This window comes from Entelurus aequoreus, linkage group LG27 (genome assembly GCF_033978785.1).
Source record: "Entelurus aequoreus isolate RoL-2023_Sb linkage group LG27, RoL_Eaeq_v1.1, whole genome shotgun sequence".
In the NCBI taxonomy this organism is placed as follows: Eukaryota; Metazoa; Chordata; class Actinopteri; order Syngnathiformes; family Syngnathidae; genus Entelurus; species Entelurus aequoreus.
Genome location: NC_084757.1, coordinates 35,083,485 through 35,105,031, shown reverse-complemented (window position 1 = coordinate 35,105,031; position 21,547 = coordinate 35,083,485). Strand labels below are relative to the sequence as shown.

Genomic DNA, 21,547 nt, shown 5'->3' with positions numbered 1-21,547 from the left:
ACAAAGACACACAATGAACACGACAAAGACACACAAGGAACACGACAAAGACACACAATGAACACATACTACTATCAGTACAATAGAGAGAAGAGTAAGTTGCCACCTCAGGAATGGCGTTGCCGATGATAAGCCACGCCTTCTTCCCCAGAAAGAGGAAGTAGTTACACAACAAGACAGCGTGTTCCTCCTCATCTCCTGCTAACAACGTCAGGAATTGCTGCAACACAATAAATGTTGTTCTTCTTCTTCTCTGTGTGGACACTTCTTATAGATTTACTAGTAAATAACTTCATGTATTATATATTACATGGCAGTGTACATAACTACTAGTTAGTCAGAATACTTACATTACTACTAGTTAGTGAGTATACTGACATGACATATACATGACTACTAGTTAGCAGTCGGAATACTTACATGACTACTAGTAGTGAGTAAATTAATGAAAGTGCACATGGCTGCTAGTTAGTAAAGAGTATACTTACATAACTACTAGTTAGTAGTGTTAGTAGTCAATGCTTACATGGCTACTAGTTAGTAGTCAATACTTACATTACTACTAGTAGTGGGTATACTTACATGCCAGTATACATGACTACTAGTTAGTAGTGGTAAGTAGTCAGAATACTTACATGGCTACTACCTAGTAGCAGTTAATGCTGAGTATACTTGCATGACTACTAGTTAGTAGTGAGAATACTTAATGACAGTGCACATGGTTACTAGTTAGTAATGAGTATACTTACATGACAGTATACATAAGTACAAGTTAGTAGTCAATATTTACATAACTACTAGTAGTGGGTATAATTACATGCCAGTATACATGACTACTATTTAGTATTGGTAAGTAGTCAGATTAGTTACATGCTACTAGTTAGTAGCAGTTAGTGCTGAGTATACTAAAAAGACTACTAATTAGTAGTGAGTATACTTACATGGCAGTATACAAGACTACAAGTTGGTAGTAGTCAGAATACTTACATTACTACTAGTTAGTAGTGAGTATACTTACATTATGTATACATGACTACTAGTTAGCAGGGAGTCTACTTACAAACTACTTACAAAATGTATACTTGACTACTACTTAGTCAATACTTACATTACTAGTTAGTAGTGAGTGTACTTACATGATATATACATGACTACTAGTTAGTCGTGGTAGTCAGAATACTTACATGACTACTAGTTAGTATTGACTATACTTAATGAAAGTGCACATGACTACTAGTTGATGTACTTACATGACTACTACTTAATGGTGAACATACTTACATGACAGTATACATGACTACTAGTAAGTAGTGGTTAGTAGACAATACTTACATGATAACTAGTTAGCATTGAGTATACTTACATGATGTATATACGACTACTGGTTAGCAGTGAGTATACATACATGACTACTAGTTAGTGGTGATTATACTTACATGACTACTAGTAAGTATCGGTTAGTAGTCGTTAATTAAATCACTATTAGTTAGTAGTGACTATACTTACATGATGTATATATAACTACTGGTTAGCAGTGAGTATACATACATGACTACTAGTTAATGGTGAGTATACTTACATGTCAGTATACATGACTACTAGTTAGTCGTGGTACGTAGTCAGAATACTTACATGACTACTATTTAGTATTGATTATACTTAATGAAAGTGCACATTACTAGTTAATAGTGAATATACTTACATGACATTATACATGACTACTAGTAAGTAGTGGTAGTAGACAATACTTCCACAACTACTAGTTAGTAGTAAGTATACATACATAGTGTATACATGACGACTAGTTAGTGGTGAGTATACTAACATGACAGTATACATGACTGCTAGTTAGTTGTGGCAAGTAGTCAGAATACTTCCATGACTACTAGTTAGTATTGAGTATACTTAATGAAAGTGCACATGACTCCTAGTTAATGGTGAATATACTTACATGACTACTAGTAAGTAGTGGTTAGTAGAAAAAATACTTCCATGACTACTAGTTAGTGTTTTTTTGTGCTTGTGCGATGACAATAAAGACCTATACTATCCTGGTGAGTGTACTTCCCTGACTACTAGTCAGTGTACTCACATCACAGGTGCTCCACAGGTCACAGATGGCAGCAAAGGAGACTCTGTCTGGCAGAGAAGGGATGAGCGACACAAAGCGAGCCACCTGTGCCTGCGTCAGAGGACAATGTTTAGGACGTGTGAGGACAATGTTTAGGACGTGAGAGGACAATGTTTAGGACGTGAGAGGACAATGTTTAGGACGTGAGAGGACAATGTTTAGGACGTGAGAGGACAATCTTTAGGACGTGTGTAGGACAATGTTTAAGACGTGTGAGGACAATGTTTAGGACTTGTGAGGACAATGTTTAGGACGTGAGAGGACAATGTTTAGGACGTGAGAGGACAATGTTTAGGACGTGAGAGGACAATGTTTAGGACGTGAGAGGACAATGTTTAGGACGTGTGAGGACAATCTTTAGGACGTGTGTAGGACAATCTTTAAGACGTGTGAGGACAATGTTTAGGACGTGTGAGGACAATGTTTAGGACGTGAGAGGACAATGTTTAGGACGTGAGAGGACAATGTTTAGGACGTGTGAGGACAATGTTTAGGACGTGTGAGGACAATGTTTAGGACGTGTGAGGACAATGTTTAGGACGTGAGAGGACAATGTTTAGGACGTGAGAGGACAATGTTTAGGACGTGTGAGGACGATGTTTAGGACGTGGGAGGACGATGTTTAGGATGTTAGAGGACGATGTTTAGGACGTGAGAGGACAGTGTTTAGGACATGTGAGGACGATGTTTAGGACGTTAGAGGACGGTGTTTAGGACGTGAGAGGACAGTGTTTAGGACGTGTGTAGGACAATGTTTAGGACGTGAGAGGACAATGTTTAGGACGTGAGAGGACAATGTTTAGGACGTGTGAGGACAATCTTTAGGACGTGTGTAGGACAATGTTTAGGACGTGTGAGGACAATGTTTAGGACGTGAGAGGACAATGTTTAGGACGTGTGAGGACAATCTTTAGGACGTGTGTAGGACAATGTTTAAGACGTGTGAGGACAATGTTTAGTACGTGTGAGGACAATGTTTAGGACGTGAGAGGACAATCTTTAGGACGTGTGTAGGACAATGTTTAAGACGTGTGAGGACAATGTTTAGGACGTGAGAGGACAATGTTTAGGACGTGAGAGGACAATGTTTAGGACGTGAGAGGACAATGTTTAGGACGTGAGAGGACAATGTTTAGGACGTGAGAGGACAATGTTTAGGACGTGTGAGGACAATGTTTAAGACGTGTGAGGACAATGTTTAGGACGTGAGAGGACAATGTTTAAGACGTGTGAGGACAATGTTTAGGACGTGTGAGGACAATGTTTAGGACGTGAGAGGACAATGTTTAGGACGTGAGAGGACAATGTTTAGGACGTGAGAGGACAATGTTTAGGACGTGAGAGGACAATCTTTAGGACGTGTGTAGGACAATGTTTAAGACGTGTGAGGACAATGTTTAGGACTTGTGAGGACAATGTTTAGGACGTGAGAGGACAATGTTTAGGACGTGAGAGGACAATGTTTAGGACGTGAGAGGACAATGTTTAGGACGTGAGAGGACAATGTTTAGGACGTGTGAGGACAATCTTTAGGACGTGTGTAGGACAATCTTTAAGACGTGTGAGGACAATGTTTAGGACGTGTGAGGACAATGTTTAGGACGTGAGAGGACAATGTTTAGGACGTGAGAGGACAATGTTTAGGACGTGTGAGGACAATGTTTAGGACGTGTGAGGACAATGTTTAGGACGTGTGAGGACAATGTTTAGGACGTGAGAGGACAATGTTTAGGACGTGAGAGGACAATGTTTAGGACGTGTGAGGACGATGTTTAGGACGTGGGAGGACGATGTTTAGGATGTTAGAGGACGATGTTTAGGACGTGAGAGGACAGTGTTTAGGACATGTGAGGACGATGTTTAGGACGTTAGAGGACGGTGTTTAGGACGTGAGAGGACAGTGTTTAGGACGTGTGTAGGACAATGTTTAGGACGTGAGAGGACAATGTTTAGGACGTGAGAGGACAATGTTTAGGACGTGTGAGGACAATCTTTAGGACGTGTGTAGGACAATGTTTAGGACGTGTGAGGACAATGTTTAGGACGTGAGAGGACAATGTTTAGGACGTGAGAGGACAATGTTTAGGACGTGTGAGGACAATCTTTAGGACGTGTGTAGGACAATGTTTAAGACGTGTGAGGACAATGTTTAGTACGTGTGAGGACAATGTTTAGGACGTGAGAGGACAATCTTTAGGACGTGTGTAGGACAATGTTTAAGACGTGTGAGGACAATGTTTAGGACGTGAGAGGACAATGTTTAGGACGTGAGAGGACAATGTTTAGGACGTGAGAGGACAATGTTTAGGACGTGAGAGGACAATGTTTAGGACGTGTGAGGACAATGTTTAAGACGTGTGAGGACAATGTTTAGGACGTGTGAGGACAATGTTTAGGACGTGAGAGGACAATGTTTAGGACGTGAGAGGACAATGTTTAGGACGTGAGAGGACAATGTTTAGGACGTGTGAGGACAATGTTTAAGACGTGTGAGGACAATGTTTAGGACGTGTGTAGGACAATGTTTAAGACGTGTGTAGGACAATGTTTAGGACGTGTGAGGACAATGTTTAGGACGTGAGAGGACAATGTTTAGGACGTGAGAGGACAATGTTTAGGACGTGAGAGGACAATGTTTAGGACGTGAGAGGACAATGTTTAGGACGTGAGAGGACAATCTTTAGGACGTGTGTAGGACAATGTTTAAGACGTGTGAGGACAATGTTTAGGACTTGTGAGGACAATGTTTAGGACGTGAGAGGACAATGTTTAGGACGTGTGAGGACAATCTTTAGGACGTGTGTAGGACAATGTTTAAGACGTGTGAGGACAATGTTTAGGACGTGTGAGGACAATGTTTAGGACGTGAGAGGACAATGTTTAGGACGTGAGAGGACAATGTTTAAGACGTGTGAGGACAATGTTTAGGACGTGTGAGGACAATGTTTAGGACGTGAGAGGACAATGTTTAGGACGTGAGAGGACAATGTTTAGGACGTGTGAGGACGATGTTTAGGACGTGGGAGGACGATGTTTAGGATGTTAGAGGACGATGTTTAGGACGTGAGAGGACAGTGTTTAGGACATGTGAGGACGATGTTTAGGACGTTAGAGGACGGTGTTTAGGACGTGAGAGGACAGTGTTTAGGACGTGTGTAGGACAATGTTTAGGACGTGAGAGGACAATGTTTAGGACGTGAGAGGACAATGTTTAGGACGTGAGAGGACAATGTTTAGGACGTGAGAGGACAATCTTTAGGACGTGTGTAGGACAATGTTTAAGACGTGTGAGGACAATGTTTAGGACTTGTGAGGACAATGTTTAGGACGTGAGAGGACAATGTTTAGGACGTGAGAGGACAATGTTTAGGACGTGAGAGGACAATGTTTAGGACGTGTGAGGACAATCTTTAGGACGTGTGTAGGACAATCTTTAAGACGTGTGAGGACAATGTTTAGGACGTGTGAGGACAATGTTTAGGACGTGAGAGGACAATGTTTAGGACGTGAGAGGACAATGTTTAGGACGTGTGAGGACAATGTTTAGGACGTGTGAGGACAATGTTTAGGACGTGTGAGGACAATGTTTAGGACGTGAGAGGACAATGTTTAGGACGTGAGAGGACAATGTTTAGGACGTGTGAGGACGATGTTTAGGACGTGGGAGGACGATGTTTAGGATGTTAGAGGACGATGTTTAGGACGTGAGAGGACAGTGTTTAGGACATGTGAGGACGATGTTTAGGACGTTAGAGGACGGTGTTTAGGACGTTAGAGGACAGTGTTTAGGACGTGTGTAGGACAATGTTTAGGACGTGAGAGGACAATGTTTAGGACGTGAGAGGACAATGTTTAGGACGTGTGAGGACAATCTTTAGGACGTGTGTAGGACAATGTTTAGGACGTGTGAGGACAATGTTTAGGACGTGAGAGGACAATGTTTAGGACGTGAGAGGACAATGTTTAGGACGTGTGAGGACAATCTTTAGGACGTGTGTAGGACAATGTTTAAGACGTGTGAGGACAATGTTTAGTACGTGTGAGGACAATGTTTAGGACGTGAGAGGACAATCTTTAGGACGTGTGTAGGACAATGTTTAAGACGTGTGAGGACAATGTTTAGGACGTGAGAGGACAATGTTTAGGACGTGAGAGGACAATGTTTAGGACGTGAGAGGACAATGTTTAGGACGTGTGAGGACAATGTTTAAGACGTGTGAGGACAATGTTTAGGACGTGTGAGGACAATGTTTAGGACGTGAGAGGACAATGTTTAGGACGTGAGAGGACAATGTTTAGGACGTGAGAGGACAATGTTTAGGACGTGTGAGGACAATGTTTAAGACGTGTGAGGACAATGTTTAGGACGTGTGAGGACAATGTTTAGGACGTGAGAGGACAATGTTTAGGACGTGTGAGGACAATGTTTAGGACGTGTGAGGACAATGTTTAGGACGTGAGAGGACAATGTTTAGGACGTGTGAGGACAATCTTTAGGACGTGTGTAGGACAATCTTTAAGACGTGTGAGGACAATGTTTAGGACGTGTGAGGACAATGTTTAGGACGTGAGAGGACAATGTTTAGGACGTGAGAGGACAATGTTTAGGACGTGTGAGGACAATGTTTAGGACGTGTGAGGACAATGTTTAGGACGTGTGAGGACAATGTTTAGGACGTGAGAGGACAATGTTTAGGACGTGAGAGGACAATGTTTAGGACGTGTGAGGACGATGTTTAGGACGTGGGAGGACGATGTTTAGGATGTTAGAGGACGATGTTTAGGACGTGAGAGGACAGTGTTTAGGACATGTGAGGACGATGTTTAGGACGTTAGAGGACGGTGTTTAGGACGTGAGAGGACAGTGTTTAGGACGTGTGTAGGACAATGTTTAGGACGTGAGAGGACAATGTTTAGGACGTGAGAGGACAATGTTTAGGACGTGTGAGGACAATCTTTAGGACGTGTGTAGGACAATGTTTAGGACGTGTGAGGACAATGTTTAGGACGTGAGAGGACAATGTTTAGGACGTGAGAGGACAATGTTTAGGACGTGTGAGGACAATCTTTAGGACGTGTGTAGGACAATGTTTAAGACGTGTGAGGACAATGTTTAGTACGTGTGAGGACAATGTTTAGGACGTGAGAGGACAATCTTTAGGATGTGTGTAGGACAATGTTTAAGACGTGTGAGGACAATGTTTAGGACGTGAGAGGACAATGTTTAGGACGTGAGAGGACAATGTTTAGGACGTGAGAGGACAATGTTTAGGACGTGAGAGGACAATGTTTAGGACGTGTGAGGACAATGTTTAAGACGTGTGAGGACAATGTTTAGGACGTGTGAGGACAATGTTTAGGACGTGAGAGGACAATGTTTAGGACGTGAGAGGACAATGTTTAGGACGTGTGAGGACAATGTTTAAGACGTGTGAGGACAATGTTTAGGACGTGTGAGGACAATGTTTAGGACGTGAGAGGACAATGTTTAGGACGTGTGAGGACAATGTTTAGGACGTGTGAGGACAATGTTTAGGACGTGTGAGGACAATGTTTAGGACGTGAGAGGACAATGTTTAGGACTTGAGAGGACAATGTTTAGGACGTGTGAGGACAATCTTTAGGACGTGTGTAGGACAATGTTTAAGACGTGTGAGGACAATGTTTAGGACGTGTGAGGACAATGTTTAGGACGTGAGAGGACAATGTTTAGGACGTGAGAGGACAATGTTTAGGACGTGAGAGGACAATGTTTAGGACGTGAGAGGACAATCTTTAGGACGTGTGTAGGACAATGTTTAAGACGTGTGAGGACAATGTTTAGGACTTGTGAGGACAATGTTTAGGACGTGAGAGGACAATGTTTAGGACGTGAGAGGACAATGTTTAGGACGTGAGAGGACAATGTTTAGGACGTGTGAGGACAATCTTTAGGATGTGTGTAGGACAATGTTTAAGACGTGTGAGGACAATGTTTAGGACGTGTGAGGACAATGTTTAGGACGTGAGAGGACAATGTTTAGAACGTGAGAGGACAATGTTTAAGACGTGTGAGGACAATGTTTAGGACGTGTGAGGACAATGTTTAGGACGTGAGAGGACAATGTTTAGGACGTGAGAGGACAATGTTTAGGACGTGTGAGGACGATGTTTAGGACGTGGGAGGACGATGTTTAGGATGTTAGAGGACGATGTTTAGGACGTGAGAGGACAGTGTTTAGGACATGTGAGGACGATGTTTAGGACGTTAGAGGACGGTGTTTAGGACGTGAGAGGACAGTGTTTAGGACGTGTGTAGGACAATGTTTAGGACGTGAGAGGACAATGTTTAGGACGTGAGAGGACAATGTTTAGGACGTGTGAGGACAATCTTTAGGACGTGTGTAGGACAATGTTTAGGACGTGTGAGGACAATGTTTAGGACGTGAGAGGACAATGTTTAGGACGTGAGAGGACAATGTTTAGGACGTGAGAGGACAATGTTTAGGACGTGAGAGGACAATGTTTAGGACGTGAGAGGACAATGTTTAGGACGTGAGAGGACAATGTTTAGGACGTGTGAGGACAATCTTTAGGACGTGTGTAGGACAATGTTTAAGACGTGTGAGGACAATGTTTAGGACGTGAGAGGACAATGTTTAGGACGTGAGAGGACAATGTTTAGGACGTGAGAGGACAATGTTTAGGACGTGAGAGGACAATGTTTAGGACGTGTGAGGACAATGTTTAGGACGTGAGAGGACAATGTTTAGGACGTGAGAGGACAATGTTTAGGACGTGAGAGGACAATGTTTAGGACGTGTGAGGACAATGTTTAAGACGTGTGAGGACAATGTTTAGGACGTGTGAGGACAATGTTTAGGACGTGAGAGGACAATGTTTAGGACGTGTGAGGACAATGTTTAGGACGTGTGAGGACAATGTTTAGGACGTGTGAGGACAATGTTTAGGACGTGAGAGGACAATGTTTAGGACGTGTGAGGACAATGTTTAGGACGTGAGAGGACAATGTTTAGGACGTGAGAGGACAATGTTTAGGACGTGTGAGGACAATGTTTAGGACGTGTGAGGACAATGTTTAGGACGTGTGAGGACAATGTTTAGGACGTGAGAGGACAATGTTTAGGACGTGAGAGGACAATGTTTAGGACGTGTGAGGACGATGTTTAGGACGTGGGAGGACGATGTTTAGGATGTTAGAGGACGATGTTTAGGACGTGAGAGGACAGTGTTTAGGACATGTGAGGACGATGTTTAGGACGTTAGAGGACGGTGTTTAGGACGTGAGAGGACAGTGTTTAGGACGTGTGTAGGACAATGTTTAGGACGTGAGAGGACAATGTTTAGGACGTGAGAGGACAATGTTTAGGACGTGTGAGGACAATCTTTAGGACGTGTGTAGGACAATGTTTAGGACGTGTGAGGACAATGTTTAGGACGTGAGAGGACAATGTTTAGGACGTGAGAGGACAATGTTTAGGACGTGTGAGGACAATCTTTAGGACGTGTGTAGGACAATGTTTAAGACGTGTGAGGACAATGTTTAGTACGTGTGAGGACAATGTTTAGGACGTGAGAGGACAATCTTTAGGACGTGTGTAGGACAATGTTTAAGACGTGTGAGGACAATGTTTAGGACGTGAGAGGACAATGTTTAGGACGTGAGAGGACAATGTTTAGGACGTGAGAGGACAATGTTTAGGACGTGAGAGGACAATGTTTAGGACGTGTGAGGACAATGTTTAAGACGTGTGAGGACAATGTTTAGGACGTGTGAGGACAATGTTTAGGACGTGAGAGGACAATGTTTAGGACGTGAGAGGACAATGTTTAGGACGTGAGAGGACAATGTTTAGGACGTGTGAGGACAATGTTTAAGACGTGTGAGGACAATGTTTAGGACGTGTGAGGACAATGTTTAGGACGTGAGAGGACAATGTTTAGGACGTGTGAGGACAATGTTTAGGACGTGTGAGGACAATGTTTAGGACGTGTGAGGACAATGTTTAGGACGTGAGAGGACAATGTTTAGGACTTGAGAGGACAATGTTTAGGACGTGTGAGGACAATCTTTAGGACGTGTGTAGGACAATGTTTAAGACGTGTGAGGACAATGTTTAGGACGTGTGAGGACAATGTTTAGGACGTGAGAGGACAATGTTTAGGACGTGAGAGGACAATGTTTAGGACGTGAGAGGACAATGTTTAGGACGTGAGAGGACAATCTTTAGGACGTGTGTAGGACAATGTTTAAGACGTGTGAGGACAATGTTTAGGACTTGTGAGGACAATGTTTAGGACGTGAGAGGACAATGTTTAGGACGTGAGAGGACAATGTTTAGGACGTGAGAGGACAATGTTTAGGACGTGTGAGGACAATCTTTAGGATGTGTGTAGGACAATGTTTAAGACGTGTGAGGACAATGTTTAGGACGTGTGAGGACAATGTTTAGGACGTGAGAGGACAATGTTTAGGACGTGAGAGGACAATGTTTAAGACGTGTGAGGACAATGTTTAGGACGTGTGAGGACAATGTTTAGGACGTGAGAGGACAATGTTTAGGACGTGAGAGGACAATGTTTAGGACGTGTGAGGACGATGTTTAGGACGTGGGAGGACGATGTTTAGGATGTTAGAGGACGATGTTTAGGACGTGAGAGGACAGTGTTTAGGACATGTGAGGACGATGTTTAGGACGTTAGAGGACGGTGTTTAGGACGTGAGAGGACAGTGTTTAGGACGTGTGTAGGACAATGTTTAGGACGTGAGAGGACAATGTTTAGGACGTGAGAGGACAATGTTTAGGACGTGTGAGGACAATCTTTAGGACGTGTGTAGGACAATGTTTAGGACGTGTGAGGACAATGTTTAGGACGTGAGAGGACAATGTTTAGGACGTGAGAGGACAATGTTTAGGACGTGAGAGGACAATGTTTAGGACGTGAGAGGACAATGTTTAGGACGTGAGAGGACAATGTTTAGGACGTGAGAGGACAATGTTTAGGACGTGTGAGGACAATCTTTAGGACGTGTGTAGGACAATGTTTAAGACGTGTGAGGACAATGTTTAGGACGTGAGAGGACAATGTTTAGGACGTGAGAGGACAATGTTTAGGACGTGAGAGGACAATGTTTAGGACGTGAGAGGACAATGTTTAGGACGTGTGAGGACAATGTTTAGGACGTGAGAGGACAATGTTTAGGACGTGAGAGGACAATGTTTAGGACGTGAGAGGACAATGTTTAGGACGTGTGAGGACAATGTTTAAGACGTGTGAGGACAATGTTTAGGACGTGTGAGGACAATGTTTAGGACGTGAGAGGACAATGTTTAGGACGTGTGAGGACAATGTTTAGGACGTGTGAGGACAATGTTTAGGACGTGTGAGGACAATGTTTAGGACGTGAGAGGACAATGTTTAGGACGTGAGAGGACAATGTTTAGGACGTGAGAGGACAATGTTTAGGACGTGAGAGGACAATGTTTAGGACGTGTGAGGACAATCTTTAGGACGTGTGTAGGACAATGTTTAAGACGTGTGAGGACAATGTTTAGGACGTGTGAGGACAATGTTTAGGACGTGAGAGGACAATGTTTAGGACGTGAGAGGACAATGTTTAGGACGTGTGAGGACAATCTTTAGGACGTGTGTAGGACAATGTTTAAGACGTGTGAGGACAATGTTTAGGACGTGTGAGGACAATGTTTAGGACGTGAGAGGACAATGTTTAGGACGTGTGAGGACAATGTTTAAGACGTGTGAGGACAATGTTTAGGACGTGTGAGGACAATGTTTAGGACGTGAGAGGACAATGTTTAGGACGTGAGAGGACAATGTTTAGGACGTGTGAGGACAATGTTTAGGACGTGTGAGGACGATGTTTAGGATGTTAGAGGACGATGTTTAGGACGTGAGAGGACAGTGTTTAGGACATGTGAGGACGATGTTTAGGATGTTAGAGGACGATGTTTAGGACGTGAGAGGACAGTGTTTAGGACGTGTGTAGGACAATGTTTAGGACGTGAGAGGACAATGTTTAGGACGTGTGAGGACAATGTTTAGGACGTGAGAGGACAATCTTTAGGACGTGTGTAGGACAATGTTTAAGACGTGTGAGGACAATGTTTAGGACGTGTGAGGACAATGTTTAGGACGTGAGAGGACAATGTTTAGGACATGAGAGGACAATGTTTAGGACGTGAGAGGACAATGTTTAGGACGTGAGAGGACAATCTTTAGGACGTGTGTAGGACAATGTTTAAGACGTGTGAGGACAATGTTTAGGACGTGTGAGGACAATGTTTAGGACGTGAGAGGACAATGTTTAGGACGTGAGAGGACAATGTTTAGGACGTGAGAGGACAATGTTTAGGACGTGAGAGGACAATGTTTAGGACGTGTGTAGGACGATGTTTAGGACGTGTGTAGGACAATGTTTAGGACGTGTGAGGACAATGTTTAGGACGTGTGAGGACAATGTTTAGGACGTGAGAGGACGATGTTTAGGACGTGAGAGGACAGTGTTTAGGACATGTGAGGACGATGTTTAGGACGTTAGAGGACGATGTTTAGGACGTGAGAGGACAGTGTTTAGGACGTGTGTAGGACAATGTTTAGGACGTGAGAGGACAATGTTTAGGACGTGAGAGGACAATGTTTAGGACGTGAGAGGACAATGTTTAGGACGTGTGTAGGACGATGTTTAGGACGTGAGAGGACAATGTTTAGGACGTGAGAGGACAATCTTTAGGACGTGTGTAGGACAATGTTTAAGACGTGTGAGGACAATGTTTAGGACGTGTGAGGACAATGTTTAGGACGTGAGAGGACAATGTTTAGGACATGAGAGGACAATGTTTAGGACGTGAGAGGACAATGTTTAGGACGTGAGAGGACAATCTTTAGGACGTGTGTAGGACAATGTTTAAGACGTGTGAGGACAATGTTTAGGACGTGTGAGGACAATGTTTAGGACGTGAGAGGACAATGTTTAGGACGTGAGAGGACAATGTTTAGGACGTGAGAGGACAATGTTTAGGACGTGAGAGGACAATGTTTAGGACGTGAGAGGACAATGTTTAGGACGTGTGTAGGACGATGTTTAGGACGTGTGTAGGACAATGTTTAGGACGTGTGAGGACAATGTTTAGGACGTGTGAGGACAATGTTTAGGACGTGAGAGGACGATGTTTAGGACGTGAGAGGACAGTGTTTAGGACATGTGAGGACGATGTTTAGGACGTTAGAGGACGATGTTTAGGACGTGAGAGGACAGTGTTTAGGACGTGTGTAGGACAATGTTTAGGACGTGAGAGGACAATGTTTAGGACGTGAGAGGACAATGTTTAGGACGTGAGAGGACAATGTTTAGGACGTGTGTAGGACGATGTTTAGGACGTGAGAGGACTGTTTAAGACGAGGATGATGTTTAGGACGTGAGAGGACAATGTTTAGGACGTGTGTAGGACAATGTTTAGGACGTGTGTAGGACAATGTTTAGGACGTGTGTAGGACGATGTTTAGGACGTGAGAGGATGATGTTTAGGAGGTGAGAGGACAATGTTTAGGACGTGTGAGGACAATGTTTAGGACGTGAGAGGACAATGTTTAAGACGTGTGTAGGACAATGTTTAGGACGTGTGAGGACAATGTTTAGGACAGTGTGTAGGACAATGTTTAGGACGTGTGAGGACAATGTTTAGGACGTGTGAGGACAATGTTTAGGACAGTGTGAGGACAATGTTTAGGACAGTGTGTAGGACAATGTTTAGGACGTGAGAGGACAATGTTTAGGACGTGTGAGGACAATGTTTAGGACGTGAGAGGACAATGTTTAGGACAGTGTGTAGGAGAAGAGGTCACATGACTCACGGCGGCCGCAGCAGGGTTGTCCGGGAAGGCGTCCAGCAGTTCTTGGGGGGGGTTGAGGGGGCGCAGGTACCTGCTGATGAAGACGGTCTTGCCATTGAGGTCTATGACGGTGGTGGTGCAGACTCTGCCTGGGAACTCACTGGCTGCCAGCCTCTCAAACCTCTCTGACGCCTGCAGCAGACCCTCGTCCTCCTGGCTGTCCAACTGCAGCGGGGGGGAGAGCACGTCAGCACGTGTGTGTGTGTGTGTACACGTGTGTGTGTGTGTGTGTGTGTGTGTGTGTGTGTACAGGTGTGTGTGTGTGTGTGTGGCATGCTGTTACCTTCAGTTCCTTGATCTACAACATGCACAGGAACACAGCAGAGATGAAAGACACAACAAGGGACAACATGTAGCAAATGATGCAACAACAACAACATGCAGCAGATGATGCAACAACAACAACAAAAACTAGCACTTTCTACAACCTTTCACTTTCAGGATTTTAGGACTGACATGTAGCTCACCCAGCTATGCTAGCTTTGCTAATCTAGCATGATGTTAAAATGTAATGTTAGCACGTAGCTCATATAACTATGTTAATATTGCTAACCTAGCATGATGTTAAAATGTAATGTTAGCATGTAGCTCATATAACTGTTAATGTTGCTAACTCAGCATGATGTTAGAACGTAAATTTTAGCATGTAGCTCACATAGCTATGCTAATGTTGCTAACTCAGCATGATGTTAAAATGTAATGTTAGCATCCAACTCACCCAGCTACGCTTGTTTTGCTAACCTAGCATAATGTTAAAATGTAAAGTTAGCACATAGCTCATATAACTGTTAATGTTGCTCACCTAGCATGATGTTAAAATGTAAAGTTAGCACGTAGCTCATATAACTATGTTAATGTTGCTAACCTAGCATGATATTAGAATGTAATGTTAGCATGTAGCTCACATAGCTATGCTAATGTTGCTGTTCTAGCATGATGTTAAACTGTATTGTTAATATTGCTAACCTAGCATGGGGTTAGAACGTAATGTTAGCACAGCTATGCTAATTTTGCTAACTTAGCATGATGTTTAAAATGTAAAGTTAGCATGTAGCACACATATGCTAGTGTTGCTAATGTAGTATACTACACAATACATTAGTGTGTACTCCTGTAGTATAGTACACAATACATTAGCGTGTACTCCTGTAGTATAGTACACAATACATTAATGTGTACTCCTGTAGTATAGTACAATAAAGTAGTGTACTACTTAAGTATGTATTGTCCCTTGCAGTGACAGACAATCATGCAAAGAAGACAGGAAGGAACTATGCCATGCATCTAAACTACTTCCTGGTGTGACCATGCTAGCTGCATCTAAACTACTTCCTGGTGTGACCATGCTAGCTGCATCTAAACTACTTCCTGGTGTGACCATGCTAGCTGCATCTAAACTACTTCCTGGTGTGACCATGCTAGCTGCATCTAAACTACTTCCTGGTGTGACCATGCTAGCTGCCTCTTAACTACTTCCTGGTGTGACCATGCTAGCTGCATCTAAACTACTTCCTGGTGTGACCATGCTAGCTGCATCTAAACTACTTCCTGGTGTGACCATGCTAGCTGCATCTAAACTACTTCCTGGTGTGACCATGCTAGCTGCCTCTTAACTACTTCCTGGTGTGACCATGCTAGCTGCATCTAAACTACTTCCTGGTGTGACCATGCTAGCTGCATCTAAACTACTTCCTGGTGTGACCATGCTAGCTGCATCTAAACTACTTCCTGGTGTAACCATGCTAGCTGCATCTAAACTACTTCCTGGTGGGATCATGCTAGCGGCATCTAAACTACTTCCTGGTGTGACCATGCTAGCCGCATCTAAACTACTTCCTGGTGTGACCATGCTAGCTGCATCTAAACTACTTCCTGGTGTGACCATGCTAGCGGCATCTAAACTACTTCCTGGTGTGATCATGCTAGCGGCATCCAAACTACTTCCTGGTGTGACCATGCTAGCTGCATCTAAACTACTTCCTGGTGTGACCATGCTAGCCGCATCTAAACTACTTCCTGGTGTGACCATGCTAGCCGCATCTAAACTACTTCCTGGTGTGACCATGCTAGCCGCATCTAAACTACTTCCTGGTGTGACCATGCTAGCCGCATCTAAACTACTTCCTGGTGTGACCATGCTAGCTGCATCTAAACTACTTCCTGGTGTGACCATGCTAGCTGCATCTAAACTACTTCCTGGTGTAACCATGCTAGCGGCATCTAAACTACTTCCTGGTGTGACCATGCTAGCTGCATCTAAACTACTTCCTGGTGTGACCATGCTAGCTGCATCTAAACTACTTCCTGGTGTGACCATGCTAGCTGCATCTAAACTACTTCCTGGTGTGAGACCTTCTGACCTTCTCCCTGATGGACTCCCCAGGTAGCAGCTGAGGCTCGATGGTGATGAAGAGTGTGATGAAGGCTCCCTCACAGAGGCTCCGCAGGTTGTCATAGGCGCCATTGTTGCCATGGCTACGCTCCTTGCTGTAGCCTAGCAACACAGCGGGTGTGTTCACCTTGAAAGTTCCATCAATCTGCACACACACATGAATACAACAATACACTAGTGTAGTGTTATTGTGTACCACTTATTGTATGGTGTGTGTGTGACGCAACATGAGTGTGTAACATGTATTTAATGGTGTGTGTGTGACGCAACATGAGTGTGTAACATGTATTTAATGGTGTGTGTGACGCAACATGAGTGTGTAGCATGTATTTAATGGTGTGTGTGTGACGCAACATGAGTGTGTAGCATGTCTTTAATGGTGTGTGTGTGACGCAACATGAGTGTGTAGCATGTATTTAATGGTGTGTGTGTGACGCAACATGAGTGTGTAGCATGTATTTAATGGTGTGTGTGTGACGCAACATGAGTGTGTAGCATGTATTTAATGGTGTGTGTGTGACGCAACATGAGTGTGTAGCATGTCTTTAATGGTGTGTGTGTGACGCAACATGAGTGTGTAGCATGTATTTAATGGTGTGTGTGTGACGAAACATGAGTGTGTAGCATGTCTTTAATGGTGTGTGTGTGACGCAACATGAGTGTGTAGCATGTATTTATGGTCTATGTGTGACGCAACATGAGTGTGTAGCATGTATTTAATGGTGTGCGTGTGACGCAACATGAGTGTGTAGCATGTATTTAATGGTGTGCGTGTGACGCAACATGAGTGTGTAGCATGTCTTTAATGGTGTGTGTGTGACGCAACATGAGTGTGTAGCATGTATTTATGGTCTATGTGTGACGCAACATGAGTGTGTAGCATGTATTTAATGGTGTGCGTGTGACGCAACATGAGTGTGTAGCATGTCTTTAATGGTGTGCGTGTGACGCAACATGAATGTGTAGCATGTATTTTATGGTCTGTGTGTGACGCAACATGAGTGTGTAGCATGTATTTAATGGTGTGCGTGTGACGCAACATGAGTGTGTAGCATGTATTTAATGGTGTGTGTGTGACGCAACATGAGTGTGTAGCATGTATTTAATGGTGTGTGTGTGACGCAACATGAGTGTGTAGCATGTCTTTAATGGTGTGTGTGTGACGCAACATGAGTGTGTAGCATGTATTTAATGGTGTGTGTGTGACGAAACATGAGTGTGTAGCATGTCTTTAATGGTGTGTGTGTGACGCAACATGAGTGTGTAGCATGTATTTATGGTCTATGTGTGACGCAACATGAGTGTGTAGCATGTATTTAATGGTGTGCGTGTGACGCAACATGAGTGTGTAGCATGTATTTAATGGTGTGCGTGTGACGCAACATGAGTGTGTAGCATGTCTTTAATGGTGTGTGTGTGACGCAACATGAGTGTGTAGCATGTATTTATGGTCTATGTGTGACGCAACATGAGTGTGTAGCATGTATTTAATGGTGTGCGTGTGACGCAACATGAGTGTGTAGCATGTCTTTAATGGTGTGCGTGTGACGCAACATGAATGTGTAGCATGTATTTTATGGTCTGTGTGTGACGCAACATGAGTGTGTAGCATGTATTTAATGGTGTGCGTGTGACGCAACATGAGTGTGTAGCATGTATTTAATGGTGTGTGTGTGACGCAACATGAGTGTGTAGCATGTGTGTGTGACGCAACATGAGTGTGTAGCATGTGTGTGTGACGCAACATGAGTGTGTAGCATGTGTGTGTGACGCAACATGAGTGTGTAGCATGTGTGTGTGACGCAACATGTGTGTAGCATGTGTGTGTGACGCAACATGAGTGTGTAGCATGTGTGTGTGACGCAACATGAGTGTGTAGCATGTGTGTGTGTGACGCAACATGAGTGTGTAGCATGTGTGTGTGACGCAACATGAGTGTGTAGCATGTGTGTGTGTGACGCAACATGAGTGTGTAGCATGTGTGTGTGACGCAACATGAGTGTGTAGCATGTGTGTGTGACGCAACATGAGTGTGTAGCATGTGTGTGTGACGCAACATGAGTGTGTAGCATGTGTGTGTGACGCAACATGAGTGTGTAGCATGTGTGTGTGACGCAACATGAGTGTGTAGCATGTGTGTGTGACGCAACATGAGTGTGTAGCATGTGTGTGTGACGCAACATGAGTGTGTAGCATGTGTGTGTGACGCAACATGAGTGTGTAGCATGTGTGTGTGACGCAACATGAGTGTGTAGCATGTGTGTGTGACGCAACATGAGTGTGTAGCATGTGTGTGTGACGCAACATGAGTGTGTAGCATGTGTGTGTGACGCAACATGAGTGTGTAGCATGTGTGTGTGACGCAACATGAGTGTGTAGCATGTGTGTGTGACGCAACATGAGTGTGTAGCATGTGTGTGTGACGCAACATGAGTGTGTAGCATGTGTGTGTGACGCAACATGAGTGTGTAGCATGTGTGTGTGACGCAACATGAGTGTGTAGCATGTGTGTGTGACGCAACATGAGTGTGTAGCATGTGTGTGTGACGCAACATGAGTGTGTAGCATGTGTGTGTGACGCAACATGAGTGTGTAGCATGTGTGTGTGACGCAACATGAGTGTGTAGCATGTGTGTGTGACGCAACATGAGTGTGTAGCATGTGTGTGTGACGCAACATGAGTGTGTAGCATGTGTGTGTGACGCAACATGAGTGTGTAGCATGTGTGTGTGACGCAACATGAGTGTGTAGCATGTGTGTGTGACGCAACATGAGTGTGTAGCATGTGTGTGTGACGCAACATGAGTGTGTAGCATGTGTGTGTGACGCAACATGAGTGTGTAGCATGTGTGTGTGACGCAACATGAGTGTGTAGCATGTGTGTGTGACGCAACATGAGTGTGTAGCATGTGTGTGTGACGCAACATGAGTGTGTAGCATGTGTGTGTGACGCAACATGAGTGTGTAGCATGTGTGTGTGACGCAACATGAGTGTGTAGCATGTGTGTGTGACGCAACATGAGTGTGTAGCATGTGTGTGTGACGCAACATGAGTGTGTAGCATGTGTGTGTGACGCAACATGAGTGTGTAGCATGTGTGTGTGACGCAACATGAGTGTGTAGCATGTGTGTGTGACGCAACATGAGTGTGTAGCATGTGTGTGTGACGCAACATGAGTGTGTAGCATGTGTGTGTGACGCAACATGAGTGTGTAGCATGTGTGTGTGACGCAACATGAGTGTGTAGCATGTGTGTGTGACGCAACATGAGTGTGTAGCATGTGTGTGTGACGCAACATGAGTGTGTAGCATGTGTGTGTGACGCAACATGAGTGTGTAGCATGTGTGTGTGACGCAACATGAGTGTGTAGCATGTGTGTGTGACGCAACATGAGTGTGTAGCATGTGTGTGTGACGCAACATGAGTGTGTAGCATGTGTGTGTGACGCAACATGAGTGTGTAGCATGTGTGTGTGACGCAACATGAGTGTGTAGCATGTGTGTGTGACGCAACATGAGTGTGTAGCATGTGTGTGTGACGCAACATGAGTGTGTAGCATGTGTGTGTGACGCAACATGAGTGTGTTCTCACCCTGCACTGGGAGTAGATGGTGCTGAAAGGGATCTTGACAGAACCTAACCAGTGCTTCTCAAGGCGAGTGTGCACAGATTTGCCTTTTTCTTCGTCAGTCTGCGGCGGAGAGGCGGAGGTGACGACATCATCAGTATGGCGTCATGACATCATCAGTATTGCGTCATGACATCATCAGTATTGCGTCATGACACGCAAGCAAAGGACTCACCACTCCGATTTCATGAAGCACCTCATCAAACACGTTGATGAAGACCTCGTCTTTGAGCGACTGCAAGCTGGCAATGCTGTAGTCTCCATTGGGTGCACTGAGGGGGACAACATGGGGACATGACACCATGCAACATGTACTGATGGTAGTACAACTACACATGTGTGTACTGATGGAAGTACAACTACACATGTGTGTACTGATGGAAGTACAACTACACATGTGTGTACTGATGGAAGTACAACTACACATGTGTGTACTGATGGAAGTACAACTACACATGTGTGTACTGATGGAAGTACAACTACACATGTGTGTACTGATGGAAGTACAACTACACATGTGTGTACTGATGGTAGTACAAGTATAAATGTGTGTACTGATGGAAGTACAACTACACATGTGTGTACTGATGGAAGTACAACTACACATGTGTGTACTGATGGAAGTACAACTACACATGTGTGTACTGATGGAAGTACAACTACACATGTGTGTACTGATGGAAGTACAACTACACATGTGTGTACTGATGGAAGTACAACTACACATGTGTGTACTGATGGAAGTACAACTACACATGTGTGTACTGATGGAAGTACAACTACACATGTGTGTAGTCATGGAAGTACAAGTATGAATGGTAGTATTGATGGAGGTATAAGTATAAATGTGTGTATTGATGGTAGTACAAGTATACATGGTAGTATTGATGGAAGTATAAGTATAAATGTGTGTATTAACAAAAGTACAAATATAAATGTGTGTATTGAAGGTAGTACAAGTATACATGTGTGTATTGATGGTAGTACAAATGTGTGTATGGATGGTAGTACAAGTATAAATGTGTGTATTGATGGTAGTACAAGTATACATGTGTGTAGTGATGGTAGTACAAGTATAAATGTGTGTATTGATGGTAGTACAAGTATAAATGTGTGTATTAATGGTAGTACAAGTATAAATGTGTGTATTGATGGTCGTACAAGTATAAATGTGTGTATTGATGGTCGTACAAGTATAAATGTGTGTATTAATGGTAGTACAAGTATAAATGTGTGTATTGATGGTCGTACAAGTATAAATGTGTGTATTGATGGTAGTACAAGTATAAATGTGTGTATTGATGGTAGTACAAGTATAAATGTGTGTATTGATGGTAGTACAAGTATAAATGTGTGTATTGATGGTAGTACAAGTACAAATGTGTGTATTAATGGTAGTACAAGTATAAATGTGTGTATTGATGGTCGTACAAGTATAAATGTGTGTATTGATGGTCGTACAAGTATAAATGTGTGTATTGAT

The 21,547-nt window shown here is 43.7% G+C and overlaps 1 protein-coding gene across 1 annotated transcript in view; it reads right to left on the bottom strand.

The window, feature by feature from the left end:
- LOC133644381 (coiled-coil and C2 domain-containing protein 2A-like) overlaps positions 1–21,547 on the bottom strand; it is a 104,117-nt gene that overhangs the window by 25,062 nt on the left and 57,508 nt on the right. The window contains exons 29-35 of the mRNA XM_062038801.1: positions 20,240–20,336; positions 20,029–20,127; positions 16,405–16,581; positions 14,328–14,342; positions 14,006–14,209; positions 2,093–2,182; positions 107–220 (exon numbers count right to left, since the gene is read on the bottom strand). Coding sequence (XP_061894785.1) covers positions 107–220; positions 2,093–2,182; positions 14,006–14,209; positions 14,328–14,342; positions 16,405–16,581; positions 20,029–20,127; positions 20,240–20,336 — 796 coding nt within the window. The remainder of the gene's footprint in view (positions 1–106; positions 221–2,092; positions 2,183–14,005; positions 14,210–14,327; positions 14,343–16,404; positions 16,582–20,028; positions 20,128–20,239; positions 20,337–21,547) is intronic.